Raw genomic sequence first — 14,816 nt, 5'->3', positions numbered from 1 at the left:
AGCTCCCCATACCATCCCTCTGGGTCGTCCCAGTGCACTAGCCCCAAGCATCCAGTATCGTGCATCGAACCTGGACTGGCAACTCGTTTCTTACATGATATTTTACATGTTTCAATGCCATTCTCCCAAATCTTCCCACCCTCTCCCTCTCCCACAGAGTCCATAAGGCTGTTCTATACATCAGTGTCTCTTTTGCTGTCTCATACACAGGGTTATTGTTACCATCTTTCTAAATTCCATATATATGCGTTAGTATACTGTATTGATGTTTTTCCTTCTGGCTTACTTCACTCTGTATAATAGGCTCCAGTTTCATCCACCTCATTAGAACTGATTCAAATGTATTCTTTTTAATGGCTGAGTAATACTCCATTGTGTATATGTACCAAAAGTCTACAAATAATAAATGCTGGAGAGGGTGTGGAGAAGAGGGAACCCTCTTACACTGTTGGTGGGAATGCAAACTAGTACAGCCACTATGGAGAACAGTGTGGAGATTCCTTAAAAAACTGGAAATAGAACTGCCTTATGATCCATTCACATTTATTTATAATTACTGATATATCTAACTTTGTTTCTACCATTTCCTTCTATTTGTGCTACTTTTTCTTTCTTTCTTTTTCCCCTGCATTCTTCCTGTTTATAAGTTGATGGAAGGAATTTAAAAAAATTTTTTTTAATTAGAGGAAAATTGCTTTAAAATGTTTGATTGAGGGGTTTTGTTGTCGTTGTTGATTTGCTTGCCTATTTTTCTTATACCATGTTTTCCCTCAAACTGTCTTCAAGTTATAAACTGTAGTTGTGTAACGTGATTGTCCTTGAAATTATACCATAGATACTTAATGAAATTGAAAATCAATGTCTTGACCTCCTTTTAATCCATATAAGGAATTAGGAACACTTTAACCGGGTCCTACTCTTCTAACTTGCAAACTGTTATTGTCAAGTGTTAAATTACTCACATTTTTCTAACACTGTGAATGTATTGTTTCTGCTGGTTCTCACTCATGGTAGCGTGTCTCCTGTGTTTGGCGATATTTGCATTCTTCCTTTTGTGTTTGCATTTGCTGTCAACCAGGGACACATCAGCTCTCTTCAAGGGTTCTGGCTAAATGTTGAGTTCTCACCTTCAATATTTCTCACATTATTCAAGTTCCAAGACTTGCACGGTGTTGATATTTGTCCAGGACAATCAGCTTTTTTATATACATATAAATTTATTTATTTTAATAGGAGGCTAATTACTTTACAATGTTGTATTGGTTTTGCCATACATCAACATGAATCTGCCACGGGTGTACATGTGTTCCCCAACCTGAACCCCTTCCACCTCCCTCCCCATACCATCCCTCTGGGTCATCCCAGTGCACCAGCTGTGGTACATATACACAATGGAGTATTACTCAGCCATTAAAAAGAATACATTTGAATCAGTTCTAATGAGGTGGACAATCAGCTTTTTCAATGATTTTGTTCATAGGTCTGTGATTCAGTTTTGGGTCATGTTTTACTGAAAATGGGAGACTTAAAGGTTTCACTTACTTCCTGTGAGCCCACTAGTGAACTAAAGTCATACGCTGTGCTCAGCATCTGGTTGCTTTGTAGTGAGACAGCCTTTCAGAGGACCCAGCAGCAGCACAGCATCTGTATTCTTTTGTCACATGTAAAAATGTTTTTGTTTGTTTTGATTTCTTGTCAAGATTTTTTTCAAGTTTAGATATAGAAAACTACAACAGGGAAAGCTTCTTGGAAGACAACTGGACATTTGGAAATTCCAATAGAGTCACAGACTCCCACCCATACATTAACATGTAGTCACACAGAACAAATAAGAGGTGGGAGTGGTGGTGGCTCTAAACTTGCCCTGAAGTCATTTGGGGGAGTTTTGGTCAAGATATAAGCTATAGAACTGTGTCTACAGGTTAAGAAGGAGGCAGACAAGTGATTGAAATACTCAAGGCAATAGCTACTCTAGGATGGTCCGCTGTTCTCTGTGATCAGCTCTGAGATGTCTGTGGTGCCCTCCCACTGGGAACAGGGAACTTGTGAATATCTGTGCCATTACCTACAGACTCAAAGCATCTCAGAAGGTGATAATAGCAAGTACATATCAAGATAGAAGTAGTTTGGGGCTGGAATTTTTTTTTACAATGTAACAAATAACATCCTCTGAACGAAAAGAAAATTAATCCTTTATGTTAACAAACACATATGACTTTAGCATCTTAATTTATATATGAAAGCATTCATTTGTACCTATCAAGTGTCTTATGTTTTAGGCTGTTTTCTTGCTTCTATTTTCTCTGATTAATCTACTAAATCTTAGTGTGAAACACTATTAGTTAATTAATTAAAAAATATATATATATGTTTTTATTTGGCACATCAGGTCTTAGTTGCAGCACGTAGGATCTTTGGTCTCTGGTGTGATATGCAGGACCTTTAGTTGTTGCAATGGGATTTAGTTCTCTGACCAAAGATTGAACCCAGGCCCCCTGCATTGGGTGTGCAGAGTCTTAGCCACTGGACCAGCAGGGAAGTCCCAAAAGAGTGTTGATTTTTCTAATTCATTCTGGTAGGTTAACGTATCTTATTTTTTAGTGAGTGACAATCTGTTGGCTATTTACTCTGCTATTGAGAAACCACCTAAGCTCTAGAAAATATGGCATGAATCTGCTTTCACCTCTCTCCTTCTTTGCTTTTATGTGAGAAATTAGCTAGGAATTGTGAAGGGCATGTGAATCTTCATATAAATATATCTTCTGACAATGAAAAACTCAGAAAACAAATCTAAATACATTATGAAAAGTTTTTGGAGTTCTGTACAATCTAGACAGAATCTTTATAAACATCACATTTACTCTTCCCACTGTGATATCTATGGGACATTCCCTGTGCTTGTTTGAAATCTTCTAACCATAAGAGTGTTTTCATAATATGTTGTAATGCAATTGATTTACTTTAAGATGGCAAGCAAGCATGACTTTAGGGTAGCCTGCACACACTCAGAATAAAATAGAGAATTTAACATTTTTAGTTTTACCTTTAAAGGGTTAAACTAGTTGTACCTAGTTTTAAGCTTTGGAAAACCAATAGATTCAAAATCAGGGAAAGAGAAAAATGCTAACATTTATCGTTTATAGCACTAACTACATCTTCCTTTGGACCATGTGCCTTTAAAATGTCTGAATGCATTGCTGTGCAAGTGTCATGTGTGTTTAAAAGATGCCATAATTATTAGCTACGGCTCTAGCACAGGGCCTTATGGACAAGCACCCAGGCTCCTGTACAAGGTAAAAGCCTGTGCTCTGCAGCAAGCCGCGTATGGCTGTGGCAGCACCATCAAATTGTTGAATACATTGACTCATCCGTGCAGGCTGAAAATTATGCTTCTTAGCTTCCTGTGAACATGTTTCTTCATTTTTTATTTTTTTAAAAAAATTGTATCTTAGGATCTGCTTCAAAACACAGATGCCCACAAAAGAGCATTCCATGAAATCTACCGGACCAGGTCTGTGAACGGGATCCCAGTGCCGCCTGATCAATTAGAGGACATGGCCGAGAGGTAAGAGAATGTCTAATTTTGAATGAAGTGTAGTTAAAATGCTCGGTGGATGCTTTTTTTCCATGTCTTTTCTTTCTGAGTTAATTTTTTTTTTTTTTTTGGACCTAGATGCTTGCATTTGGTACATAAAAACTGGGTTCCCATAGCATATGCTGAGAATGCCAACGTTCTAATACATGATTAGTTAAAAAGAGTAAACCAGCATGTACCCACAGCCTGAAAAATCACAGAAATGGTTTCTTCAGAGGCTGTATTTTTATTCAGTACTGTGAGGAACATTATGTAATATTGCAAAAACAGCTTCTAAAAGAAACAGATGAGAGCGATCTTGGCAGGAGAAAGAACTAAATCAAAGACTTCAATCAATCGTGATTTGCCTTTAAACCCAGAGCTAGAAACCAAACCAGCTTTCCTGAGAGTAATTGATCAGCCAGAGTTTAGAAGACCTTGTGCCTGCATTTTATTTAATACTGACGTGTAACAGGTTAAGTAAGCCCCATTCTGTTACTATTAGTTACATTCTGTAAATTCTCTGGTGTTTTGTTTCTAGGTTTCATTTTGTTTCCTCCACATCAGAGCTACACTTAATGAAAATGGAATTTCTAGAATTAAAGTACCGTCTGCTCTCACTGCTGGTTCTTGCAGAGTCAAAGCTGAAGTCTTGGATCATCAAGTATGGGGGGAGAGATTCAGTGGAGCTACTTCTGCAAAACTACATCGTAAGTCTCCCTGCGGCTCTGACAGAGGTCAGAGGTCCCCTGGGTTTAGTATCTAATACCTTCCAGTTTATTGGACATTGTTACTTTTATCTTGAATTTAAACCTTAAGTTACCAGTGTGTAAAATGGGTTTAGTGTAAATCTGTGAGCTTTTCACAGCAATCTGAAATATACACCTGTATTCTTTGGAGTATAAAATGTTTTGCAGCTTTAATCATGTTGAACCAATTTTGATGAGCTTTCTTGCTTAAAAAAAGAAAGTTTTTGTATTGCATACAACTGATTGTGAGCTCACTACTGAAGCTGACTTAAAATACTTAAACATTTTAAGCTTTCTAAAATCCAATCATGAGTAGTTTAGGACAATTCTCAATTGTTCAGTGGGAACTAATTTTTTTTTTTTTTTTAAGATTAGTTCAAGCATGCCTTGTTTATGGCCATGCTGTGAGTTTCATTACTTCCTGTGTGCGCCTAGGAAAAGTAAAATTTTGTCTGTGAGCCTGTAAGAACTTAATTTTTGAAGAGTATTTTCTACTTTGGGCTATCAGTATAGATAATCCTGTATGTACATAGACGAGTAGCCCTGCATTAATGAGGGAAGTAGGCCCTACTGTAGTTTCCATTTACATGTAATCAGAGAATTAGAATTATTAACAGGAGTTTATTTCTCTTCAAGATGCTCCTCAATTAATTAGCAACACAGATATGCTCACAAAATCAATAGAACATCTCAGTCCTTTGTTTCATTTGTATATATTTAGAAGTTCTAACCGATAAATTAATTCATTTAAAATATAAGCCCATTTCTAACCTGACTAGTCTCAGTGGTTCTGTTACCAACATGACTGAATATTTATTGAATCACATTTTTACTGAAGTATGCTAGAACCATAATATATTTTGCTACATTTTAATGTTATTTTCTACATGCTAAATGAATAACATGCATTTAAAAAAATTTAACAAGTTTGCAATAAAAATATTTCTCTAGATTTACTATAATTTTCTAGGAAACATTTGTCCAAAAATGTGAAATATGTGACAATATGTTGTTCCCTTATTCATTTTGAATGATTTTGGAAAGTAATGAGAAATCTGATTTTCTTTTTAACTTTGAGCATTTACATTAGTCCTACAAATATTAAATACAGATATACATGTATATTTTCTGGTTTAGTCATGTCAAATGATATACTCTGAGCTCAGTAGATAATTATTCAGGATCCATCTTTGTTCTCGCTATTTAAGGACAGCCGATTAGATTGAAATGCCTAATGAGACTGTTTCACCAGGTTAATGTTCCAACACAAAGATGTTAATAATTCTCGTTGAACTTCTCACATGAAGCATATGTAGCTAAAGAATTATGATTAATGATAAAAAATCAGTACTTTCTACCTACTTCATAAATAGACATTCACTGAGCTGATAATTTTAAACTGTTTTGTAATGTGACTCGCAAAATTATTTGTAAGATTGCTAATAACTTTATAAATATAGCGGGCTTTAATGAATACTTCCTGATATTCTTGTTCCCTGATGAAAGATATGTATTTATCACCTAAGCTATTCCAAAAGAGGTTTAAGATATTCATAGTTCAGTAGTTTTAATAATTAGAGGATGTTGGATATTTTCCACGTGCCAAGTGCTTTACATGTGTCATCTTCCATCTCAAAGATGACCCTATGGGCTCAGTGTTCTCACATTGTTTCATTGATGAAACGGGACTTTTGAATGTTCAAGTCTCATGCTCCAAGTGGCATAGTTAATAAGAAGTGGAATCTGGATTTGAATCCACATCTTTCTGCATCAAAAGCCTTTGTGTTTATGAATTTTATGAGAATTCCCAGGTGACACTAGTGGGAAAGAGTGCGCCTGCCAATGCAAGAGACATCAGAGGTGTGGGTTCAAGCCCTGAGTCAGGAAGATCCCCTGGAGGAGGGCATGGCAACCCACTCTAGTATTCTTGCCCGGAGCATCCCACAGACAGAGGAGCCTGGTTGACTATAGTCCTTAGGGTCACAAAGAGTCAGACGTGACTGAAGTGACTTAGCATGCGCTGAACTTTACTTTCTAACAAATTGGCTGGGAAAAAAATTTTTTTTAAAAGCTGGAAAGTCCAAATAATTGAAATGATATTCTGTAGCTCAGTGAACTAAAGAATGTCATTCACATAAACATCAGTTCCATTTAATGTTGGTCCGTAATTGACATTTAACATTTCCATGCTGAAGCCTGTTAGTTACTCTTATACTATAATAGGCAGCATGGTATTGAGGCAGGGTGTGGTTGGATTCTTGGGGAGATTTTTGGGACACACTGGATTATTCAATGTGGCCACCAGTGACACAGGATTGTGTTGGATCAGGACTCAGCTCCTCACTACCTATGTGACCTTATACATAACTTAATGTCTAGAAGACATACTCTTTTCCAAAATTTTAACAATAACAAGAATTCTTCTAAGGAACAAAGACTGACACTTCATTTTTTTCCTTCTATCTCACATGCCACAGAGCTTCTCTCATTCTTCTGGAGTTTTCGGGAAAATCATTCTCTTTAGAAGAGACTGTTTCAAAGTGCATGAAGATTTAAAAAAAAAAAAAAACATAAAATCAGTTTCTTAAATATAATCCTTTACTTGGTTTCTAAAAAAACATTATTGTAATGAGCCATATGCCGCTACATCATCAAATAAGCAAAGTAATATTTGGGATATAAGATTTCCATGGTTATCTTTTCCTTCATCCGAATTCTCAATTCTATTCTATTTATCTGCAAGAAAAAAAAGATACTTTTTTTAAGAGTTGGGAAACTAAAGAATGTTTCCTCCTTTAAAAAGTGCCTCTTTTAAGAGGCACTTAGGTACACAGCCCCTAAATGCTCAAAGAATTCTTAGAAAATATTAATACTTCACGAATGCTTGTTGACTAAATTAGGCCACAGGATCCTGGTAAGAGATTACATACTGTAATGTAAATAAGAAGATGATTGGTTTGGATCGTGATGTCAGAACTGTTCATGACATAACTGTGTTACTTAACACACGCTCCAATTTTATAGTGAAAGAAATGAGACAGTATTTCACTTTCACATAGAAGAAAAGCTCTTGGAAGTGTAGATAAAGTGAATGCAGCCTATGCAATATAAACATTTAGTCTGATATTTGTAATGATTTTATTAAAGTCAATAGGCAGTTCTAAAGAAAGTACTTCTCACATCTCAGTTGATTTTTTAAAACCTTAAATTGTCTGGTTTAGCTCTCTTTGAGTGAAATTCACGAGCTTTGTAGTTATTATATTTCTCTTTTCATAGTAGAAATTTACTCCCTTCCAATTCTTTGAATTTTGCAGCATAAAGAAATAGCTTCCTTTTCTTGAAGTGCCATCAACTTTAAAAGTCCTTTGACCAACACAGCTTATTTGTTGAACTTGATTTCCAAATGTAAGCTGTATTAAAAAAAATAATAAACTAACCCCATCACTGGTATTTTAAACACACATTTGTGCTTAATTTGGCATTCTTCTGAAGACTTGGTCTAGATGGCTCACAGCGAAAAAGGGAGTTAGCAGTCCTCCTGCTGAAGTGATTCTAATAGACAAAATAATTCATGTTACTAAGTGGAGTTACTCAGGACTCAGAAAGAAAGGGCAGAAGTAAGTGAAACAATTTTAAAACTAAAATAACAAATAAGGCTTCCTCCTCAAAAATTTATTATTTAGTTTTCCTCCTAGTTGTTCAGTAGCTAAGTCATGTCCAACTCTTTGCAACCCCATGGACTGCAGCATGCCAGGCTTCTCTGTCCTTCACTGTCTCCCAGAGCTTGCTTAAACTCATGTCCATTGAGTCGGTGATGCTATCTAACCATCTCATCCCCTGCTGCCCCCTTCTCCTCCTGCCTTCAGTCTTTCCCAGCATCAGGGTTTTTTCCCAGTTAATTGACTCTTCGCATCAGGTGGCTGAAGTGTTGGAGCTTCAACTTCAGCATCAGTCCTTCCAGTGAATATTCAGGGTTGATTTCCTTTAGGATTGACTGATGTGATCTCCTTGCAGTCCAAGGGATTCTCAAGAGTCTTTGAAAGCATTAATTTGTCACTGCTCAGCCTTCTTTATGGTCAAATTCTCACATCCGTACATGACTACTGGAAAGACTATAGCTTTGACCACATGACCTTTGTCAGCAAAGTGATGTCTTTGTCCTTAAGGAAAACTCAAAAGTACTTTAATGAATTTCTACATTTATAATATTCTTAAAACATTCTTCTCCCCACCCATACCAAAAATTAAACTGGAAATAACTTTTCTCTCTTGTTCATTTATAATGAATTTGTAAATCACTCTAGCAAAAGCATGTGTATGTTTTAATGTCCGATGTAGGCACTGCTTTCCATTTATTTGACACTTTGAGCAATTGTTTTCCCATTAGCTCCTTGAAATTGGGTCCAAACTAAATGGAGACTATTTTTTAAAACTTTGCTGAATATATTTGTTTCTTCAGTTTCTTACCAGGTCTTGAAAATTAGGTGTAATCATCCATGTTTGATGAAATCAGGACCTACTTATTTGTGAAATTATTCAAAGTTTAAATTCCATTAAATTACTCTTTCTCCATTTGGGGAGCAGGCAGAGGTTAAGGGAATAGGACATAAAGCTAAATAATGAGCTAACCAATTCTCAACAAAAACAAGAAAGCCTATTTCACTTATTGGGTAAGGTATTCATCAGGGAATCCCTCATTCCAGATAATTCGCAGCTTTATTCAATATACCCATGAAGAATAGTTACTATGTAGTAAATTCAAACATAAAATGGTATGAAATGTATTATATGTAATTTTTTAAATATAGTCATGAAATGCTATAAATTTCTATGAATAAAATCTAGGGACGCCTATGAAATTGTTGTATGAATAGTTTTGCATCTGCTCACAAGCATTTTGCATCTTCACATTAAGCATTCATCAGCATCCTATTCAGAACTTCAGCTAGTTTTTGAAGACCAATTTTATATTCTATAGTAGTGACACAAAGTATTTTACTGAGTTTAAATCATAGGAACTAATTACACTATTAAAAGGAATTAAGAAGCCTTTGGTAATATGTTGTTATCTATAATTGCTTTAATTTTCTACTTTTAGAAAAGTAGGAATAATTTTTGAAACAGGAATTATTTCATATTTCCTGGAGTTAGCAATAATAAAAATCACCTGTGTGTCCTCCATTAGTCTCCATTTGCTTATAGTAACTCTAATGCATACGTAAATTGCATACAGATGTTTTAGATATAAGGGCTCCCTGGTAGCTCAGCAGTAAAGAATCCACCTGCAATGCAGGAGACGTGGGTTCAGTCCCTGGGTTGGGAACATCCTCAGAGAAGGAAATGGCAGTCCACTCCAGGATTCTTGCCTGGAGAATCCCATGGACAGAGGAGCCTAGCGGGCTAGTCCACAGGGTTGCAAGAGTTGAACATGACTTAGCAACTAAACCACCACTGTATTAGATATAGATGTATCTTATCTTTAATTTTTCTGCTGAGGCTTCCCTGGTGGCTCAGAGGTCAAAAAGCATCTGCCTGCAATGCAGGAGACCCGGGTTCGATCCCTGGGTCGGGAAGATCCCCTGGAGAAGGATTAATAAAAATATGAGAAGATGGATAACATGGATAGGATGTATGATTATTTAGCAATTTTCTACTTGGAAATATTTTTGTATTTACTTTTCAAGAAAGTGTGCCTTGTGCCAGTTATTTATACTCTGAGATACCTCAGAATCATCATCCACCAGAATTATTGTTCAAAGAGCAACAGAATCCCACAGCTAAGACCCAGTGGGACACTTTCAAATGTTGTTCCAAATTTAGTGCTTTCTAAATGTTAGCCCCACATACTCTGGAGAAGCTTCTGTCTCTTCTAAAAACAAACCCTTGGGTGGAGAAGAAGTTTACACTTTTTCTCAATCTCAATATTTTCTCAATCTAGGGGTGAATTAGAAGCAAAAGTGGGGAATAAAGTTATATTCTCAGGAATAATCAGGTTATTTATTTATGGCAGTTGAATTAAGTCGATGTTTTGAAGAAAAGTGAGGTTGGTAAATTTGGGTAACATAGCCACATACCTGCACTGCAGAAGACTGAATTTGGCATGTCTGCATAAGCCTATATTAGTTATCACCTAACCATTCCCTCTTTTTTCTAGTCTTTTATAGAAAATAGCAAGTTCTTTGAACAATATGAAGTGACATACCAGATCTTGAAACAGACAGCTGAGATGTATGTCAAAGCTGATGGTTCAGGTAAAACACAGAATTTGTTGTAGTATTGAATACAGTAGAATTAGAACCTACGTGTATCTGTACGATTAAACCAGTTTTTCTCTGCAGAATCGTTGTGTGGCCATGCCATTGGCCTGAAAAGTCATATTGGATTCAGTTCCCTTGACTTTGTGTTATGCCTTTCCTGTGTGTGTGTGTGTGTGTGTGTGTGTGTGTGTGATTTTCTAAGAGAAAGGAAAATAAGTTTTCACTTTCTAAATTGTAATGGTCAAACCTATTTTAAATTCCAATTGTTAAAGGCAAAATTGGACCAACCTGAATATTATAATAAAATGAATGAAAACTTAAGTTTGTGGAAAGACACAATTGTAAAATATGTCTGTTTCATTTTGCAGATATATTTGTCATATTTGCTGAAAATGAACTATAGTATTTATGATTGTACTATATATGTGTCTATCTGAATGCATATAAAATGCAAACAAATCTATGCCATATATTACTAATATATACCATTTATCAGAAATTTTAAATATTCATTGTCTTTAATTTTTATAAATATCTATGAATAAGATATAAGGTATCCCCAACATTAGCTGAATGTGATTCTAACATTACATCTGTTAAATTTAAAATCCTAAGAAGAATCATGAATGCCCTCCAAATAGACCCTAGAAAAAAGGTGTGGTGGATTTAAAATATAAAGCAGGGATTATAACTTATCTGTTTCAGTGGAAGAAGCTGAGAATGTGATGAAATTCATGAATGAAACCACTGCCCAGTGGAGGAACCTCTCCGTGGAAGTCAGGAGTGTGCGAAGCATGCTAGAGGAAGTCATCGCCAACTGGGACCGATACGGCAATACCGTGGCTAGTCTTCAGGCTTGGCTCGAGGATGCTGAAAAAATGCTAAATCAGTCAGAACATGCCAAAAAGGTAAGACTGCTACTTACAACTAACAAGCACAGGCGAATTTGGAAATAGGTGACTTTCACGGGAAACTGCTCTAGGGAGTGTTGTGTGTTTGCATACATGTCACACAAATCCTGACTTTGCCTTAAACGCTGCACTTTCAGGTTAGTAAATTATTTTAGACCAAGAAATGTTCTGCTTTTAAAGCTTAACATTAAGACAGTATTGGACTTTTGCATTCAGAGAGCCGTAACTGATGGAGGGGCAGCCAAACCCAGTGGGCAGCAGAGGGCGCTATACGCACAATAAGGTCTATGACTTAAAGGGCGCAGCCTCTGGATTTCCTAATTTAAGAGAGGATGAAAACAACTTTGGGCTTCCCAGGAATTCACCTGCTAACGCAGGAGACGCAGGAGACCCGGGTTCGATCCCTGGGTCAGGAAGATCCTCTAGCGAAAGAAATGGCAACCCATTCCAGTATTCTTTCCTGGAAAATTCCATGGACAGAGGAGCCTGGTGGGCTACAGTCCATGGGGTCGGAAAGAGTTGGATAAGACTGAGCGACTGAATGCTGATCATTTAAAACAATTTTGGCTAACGTAGCCCTAAATCTGTGTGATGGCATTATACAGATTCAACAGATGGGTCACCACATGTTTGTCTCTCTGGAAGTTTGTTTTTGGATTTTATCAACTGTCATTCAAGGTCTTCTTCTGGGTAGGAGTGATTTTCTTTCCTCCAGTTACAGGTGTGTGCAAGAATTGCTGTCTTTAATATCACTTACATTAAAATATCACATGAAATGGACTGATTTCCGTATATATACTTCTCAATGGGAGTCTGGTATTTTCTCATGGAAAAACAACTTTTATGTAAAACATTAAAATGCCAGACCTCCATTGAGAGGTATAGCACTTATATCAGAATTACTGCTTGCCATTCAAGTTTGGTTCTTTGATTATTATGTTATACAAGCAGATGTATAATTTTTATATGTTTCCCATTCTATATTTCATATAGATTAAGTGCTTTCGTGTACCTGACCAACTGTAACCCACACAGATTTTGGCTTTTCTGATTAGACTGGCAGTGCCCTGGCAGATGTCATATGTGATAATTTCATCCAAGGGTGTTCTCACTGGTTTATGTAGGAAGTCCTCCCACACATGACTTGTGAAATCGATTTTGAATTATGGTGTTCTTGGTTTTCACCATGGTGCGTATGTGTGTGTGTGCACACGCACACAATTTGAAATCCAGTGGAAGCTGCTCCATCATCAAATGTGTAACCCTAAATAAGGAAGGATGTCATTATATTATGTATTCTTGGCCCAGATAATGACTTTTTAAAAATTTTCCTTGAAGAGTTTATCTTCATGATTGTTAATTATCTTCATGGACTGTATTCAGATTTTAAAATTTGATTTTAATATTAAAAGTAATCAGTAAAATCTTTCTTGAGAAAGATATATATATATATATATTCCCTAAAGCTATATATTCCCTAAAATATTATACCTTTTATATGACTCTGGCACTGGTATTTACTAGCCTGAAGAATAGAGGCACAAGTCCCTTACATTCACAGAAATTCAGCTTTTTCATCTGCAAAATAGGAATAACAGAATGTGGTCATCATGTTGTTTTGTTTTCAGCAAAATATGTGGCACACATGTTCTTGTGAAAAGGCACAATTTCTAGTTCACATTTTTGAACTTTTTTGTTAAAAATTTCCATTTTGAAAGAGAGTTAAAATTCACCTTAAAATTTGCACAAATTCTAGAACCAAGGGATTTCTCATGGTCCGGTTACTTTCATATCATCTACTAACCTTTGGTTTATGATTTACACGAGTGTGCATTGTTTCTTGTTTAGGATTTTTTCCGAAATTTGCCTCATTGGATACAGCAGCACACGGCCATGAATGATGCTGGCAATTTTTTAATCGAAACGTGTGATGAGATGGTTTCCCGTGATCTCAAACAGCAATTACTACTGCTAAATGGGAGATGGAGGGAGTTGTTTATGGAAGTCAAGCAAGTATGTTTTTCAAATATGTTTCTGCCTAGAACATGGATGGGTGTGTCATAAATGTCGTGATAAACAGTCTGTTTAGAGACTCTTTACTGTTATAGCATGGGCTTATTAAGGCAGAGTACAGATGTGTTTAGAACTGTTATGTTTCTATCTGGTCCTTTATTCTTTCCAATTTGTAATGGAGGAACATAACAGAAATGTATAGTTTGATTAAGGATTATGTTGACATATGGAGCTTACTTACATGGAATGATTCATGCTTTAAATCATAATTCGTTGCTTCTAGGCTAGTTCCTTTCTTCTTTTCACAGTAATTTGACTAACTTCAAGTATATCTAAAATAAGAATCAGGAATCAGTCTTTCCTACCACCCAACAATTCCAGATAGTATGTAGAAATGAAAGTTAAACAAGCTTCCTGAGTCTTGGCTTAATGGTTTTCTGTGTTGCCCCACTCCCTTTTCTGAACAGTATGCTCGAGCTGATGAGTTGGACAGAATGAAGAAAGAATACAACGATTGTGTTACTATCTTGTCTGATTTTGCAACTGAAGCCCATAGGAAACTTTCAGAGCCCTTAGAAGTCTCTTTTATGAATGTCAAGTTATTAATTCAAGACTTGGAGGTGAGCTGGTTTTCTGGAACATAAAGTGAAAAACCTATTCTATTGTGTAAAGAAAGATCAGTGAAGCTACTTAGGTCATTACAAGAACTGTTTCTGTGTCTCCTTGGCATCACTGTGACATGTATGCATATCCTGATTTCTGGTCTCATAAAAAAGCTATCTAAATTTTTTAAGATGTGTATTGACCATAGACTAAGTTCAAAATAGTTTTTTAATAGAAATTTTCATTTTCTACAACTGAATTTTAGAGTACTAGGGAAAAACAGGTGTCTGGAGATACCTCTACGTAAATGCCTCCAACAATAAAGGATTTACTAAATGAATTGTGCTATTTATATATTTTAAATACCCTGCAGCTCTCAAAAATGAAGCAGTGGAAGAATATTTAATGATATGGAAAGATTTTTCCAATATATCATTAAGTAAGAAAAGCAAAACAAAGCATCATCCTTTTTTTGTAAAAATAAAAATAGGTGTAAATACACACAGGAAAAATATTAATTTTGTTTAAGTAATTTTAGCAGAGCCTTGTGGTGGTAGGGGTGTTGGCTCTGGTGTGAGAAGACTATTAAGTTTTCATTATTATCTCTAATTTATAAATTTTTGCAATGTTACTTATTTTAAAGAAGTAAGTTGTTTCATTTTTAAAATCAGAATTGCCCCAAATTGTTAACATGCATTTACCTGATATA

The 14,816-nt window shown here is 35.9% G+C and overlaps 1 protein-coding gene across 1 annotated transcript in view; it reads left to right on the top strand.

The window, feature by feature from the left end:
* Positions 1–14,816, top strand: part of SYNE1 (spectrin repeat containing, nuclear envelope 1) — a 501,723-nt gene that overhangs the window by 154,918 nt on the left and 331,989 nt on the right. Inside the window, exons 14-19 of the mRNA XM_010840908.1 lie at positions 3,453–3,565; positions 4,116–4,284; positions 10,478–10,574; positions 11,286–11,488; positions 13,340–13,504; positions 13,972–14,124. Of these exons, the coding sequence (XP_010839210.1) occupies positions 3,453–3,565; positions 4,116–4,284; positions 10,478–10,574; positions 11,286–11,488; positions 13,340–13,504; positions 13,972–14,124 (900 nt within the window). The remainder of the gene's footprint in view (positions 1–3,452; positions 3,566–4,115; positions 4,285–10,477; positions 10,575–11,285; positions 11,489–13,339; positions 13,505–13,971; positions 14,125–14,816) is intronic.

This window comes from Bison bison, unplaced genomic scaffold (genome assembly GCF_000754665.1).
Source record: "Bison bison bison isolate TAMUID 2011002044 unplaced genomic scaffold, Bison_UMD1.0 scf7180017864148, whole genome shotgun sequence".
Taxonomy (NCBI): Eukaryota; Metazoa; Chordata; class Mammalia; order Artiodactyla; family Bovidae; genus Bison; species Bison bison.
This window is presented reverse-complemented; position numbering and strand designations above follow the sequence as displayed.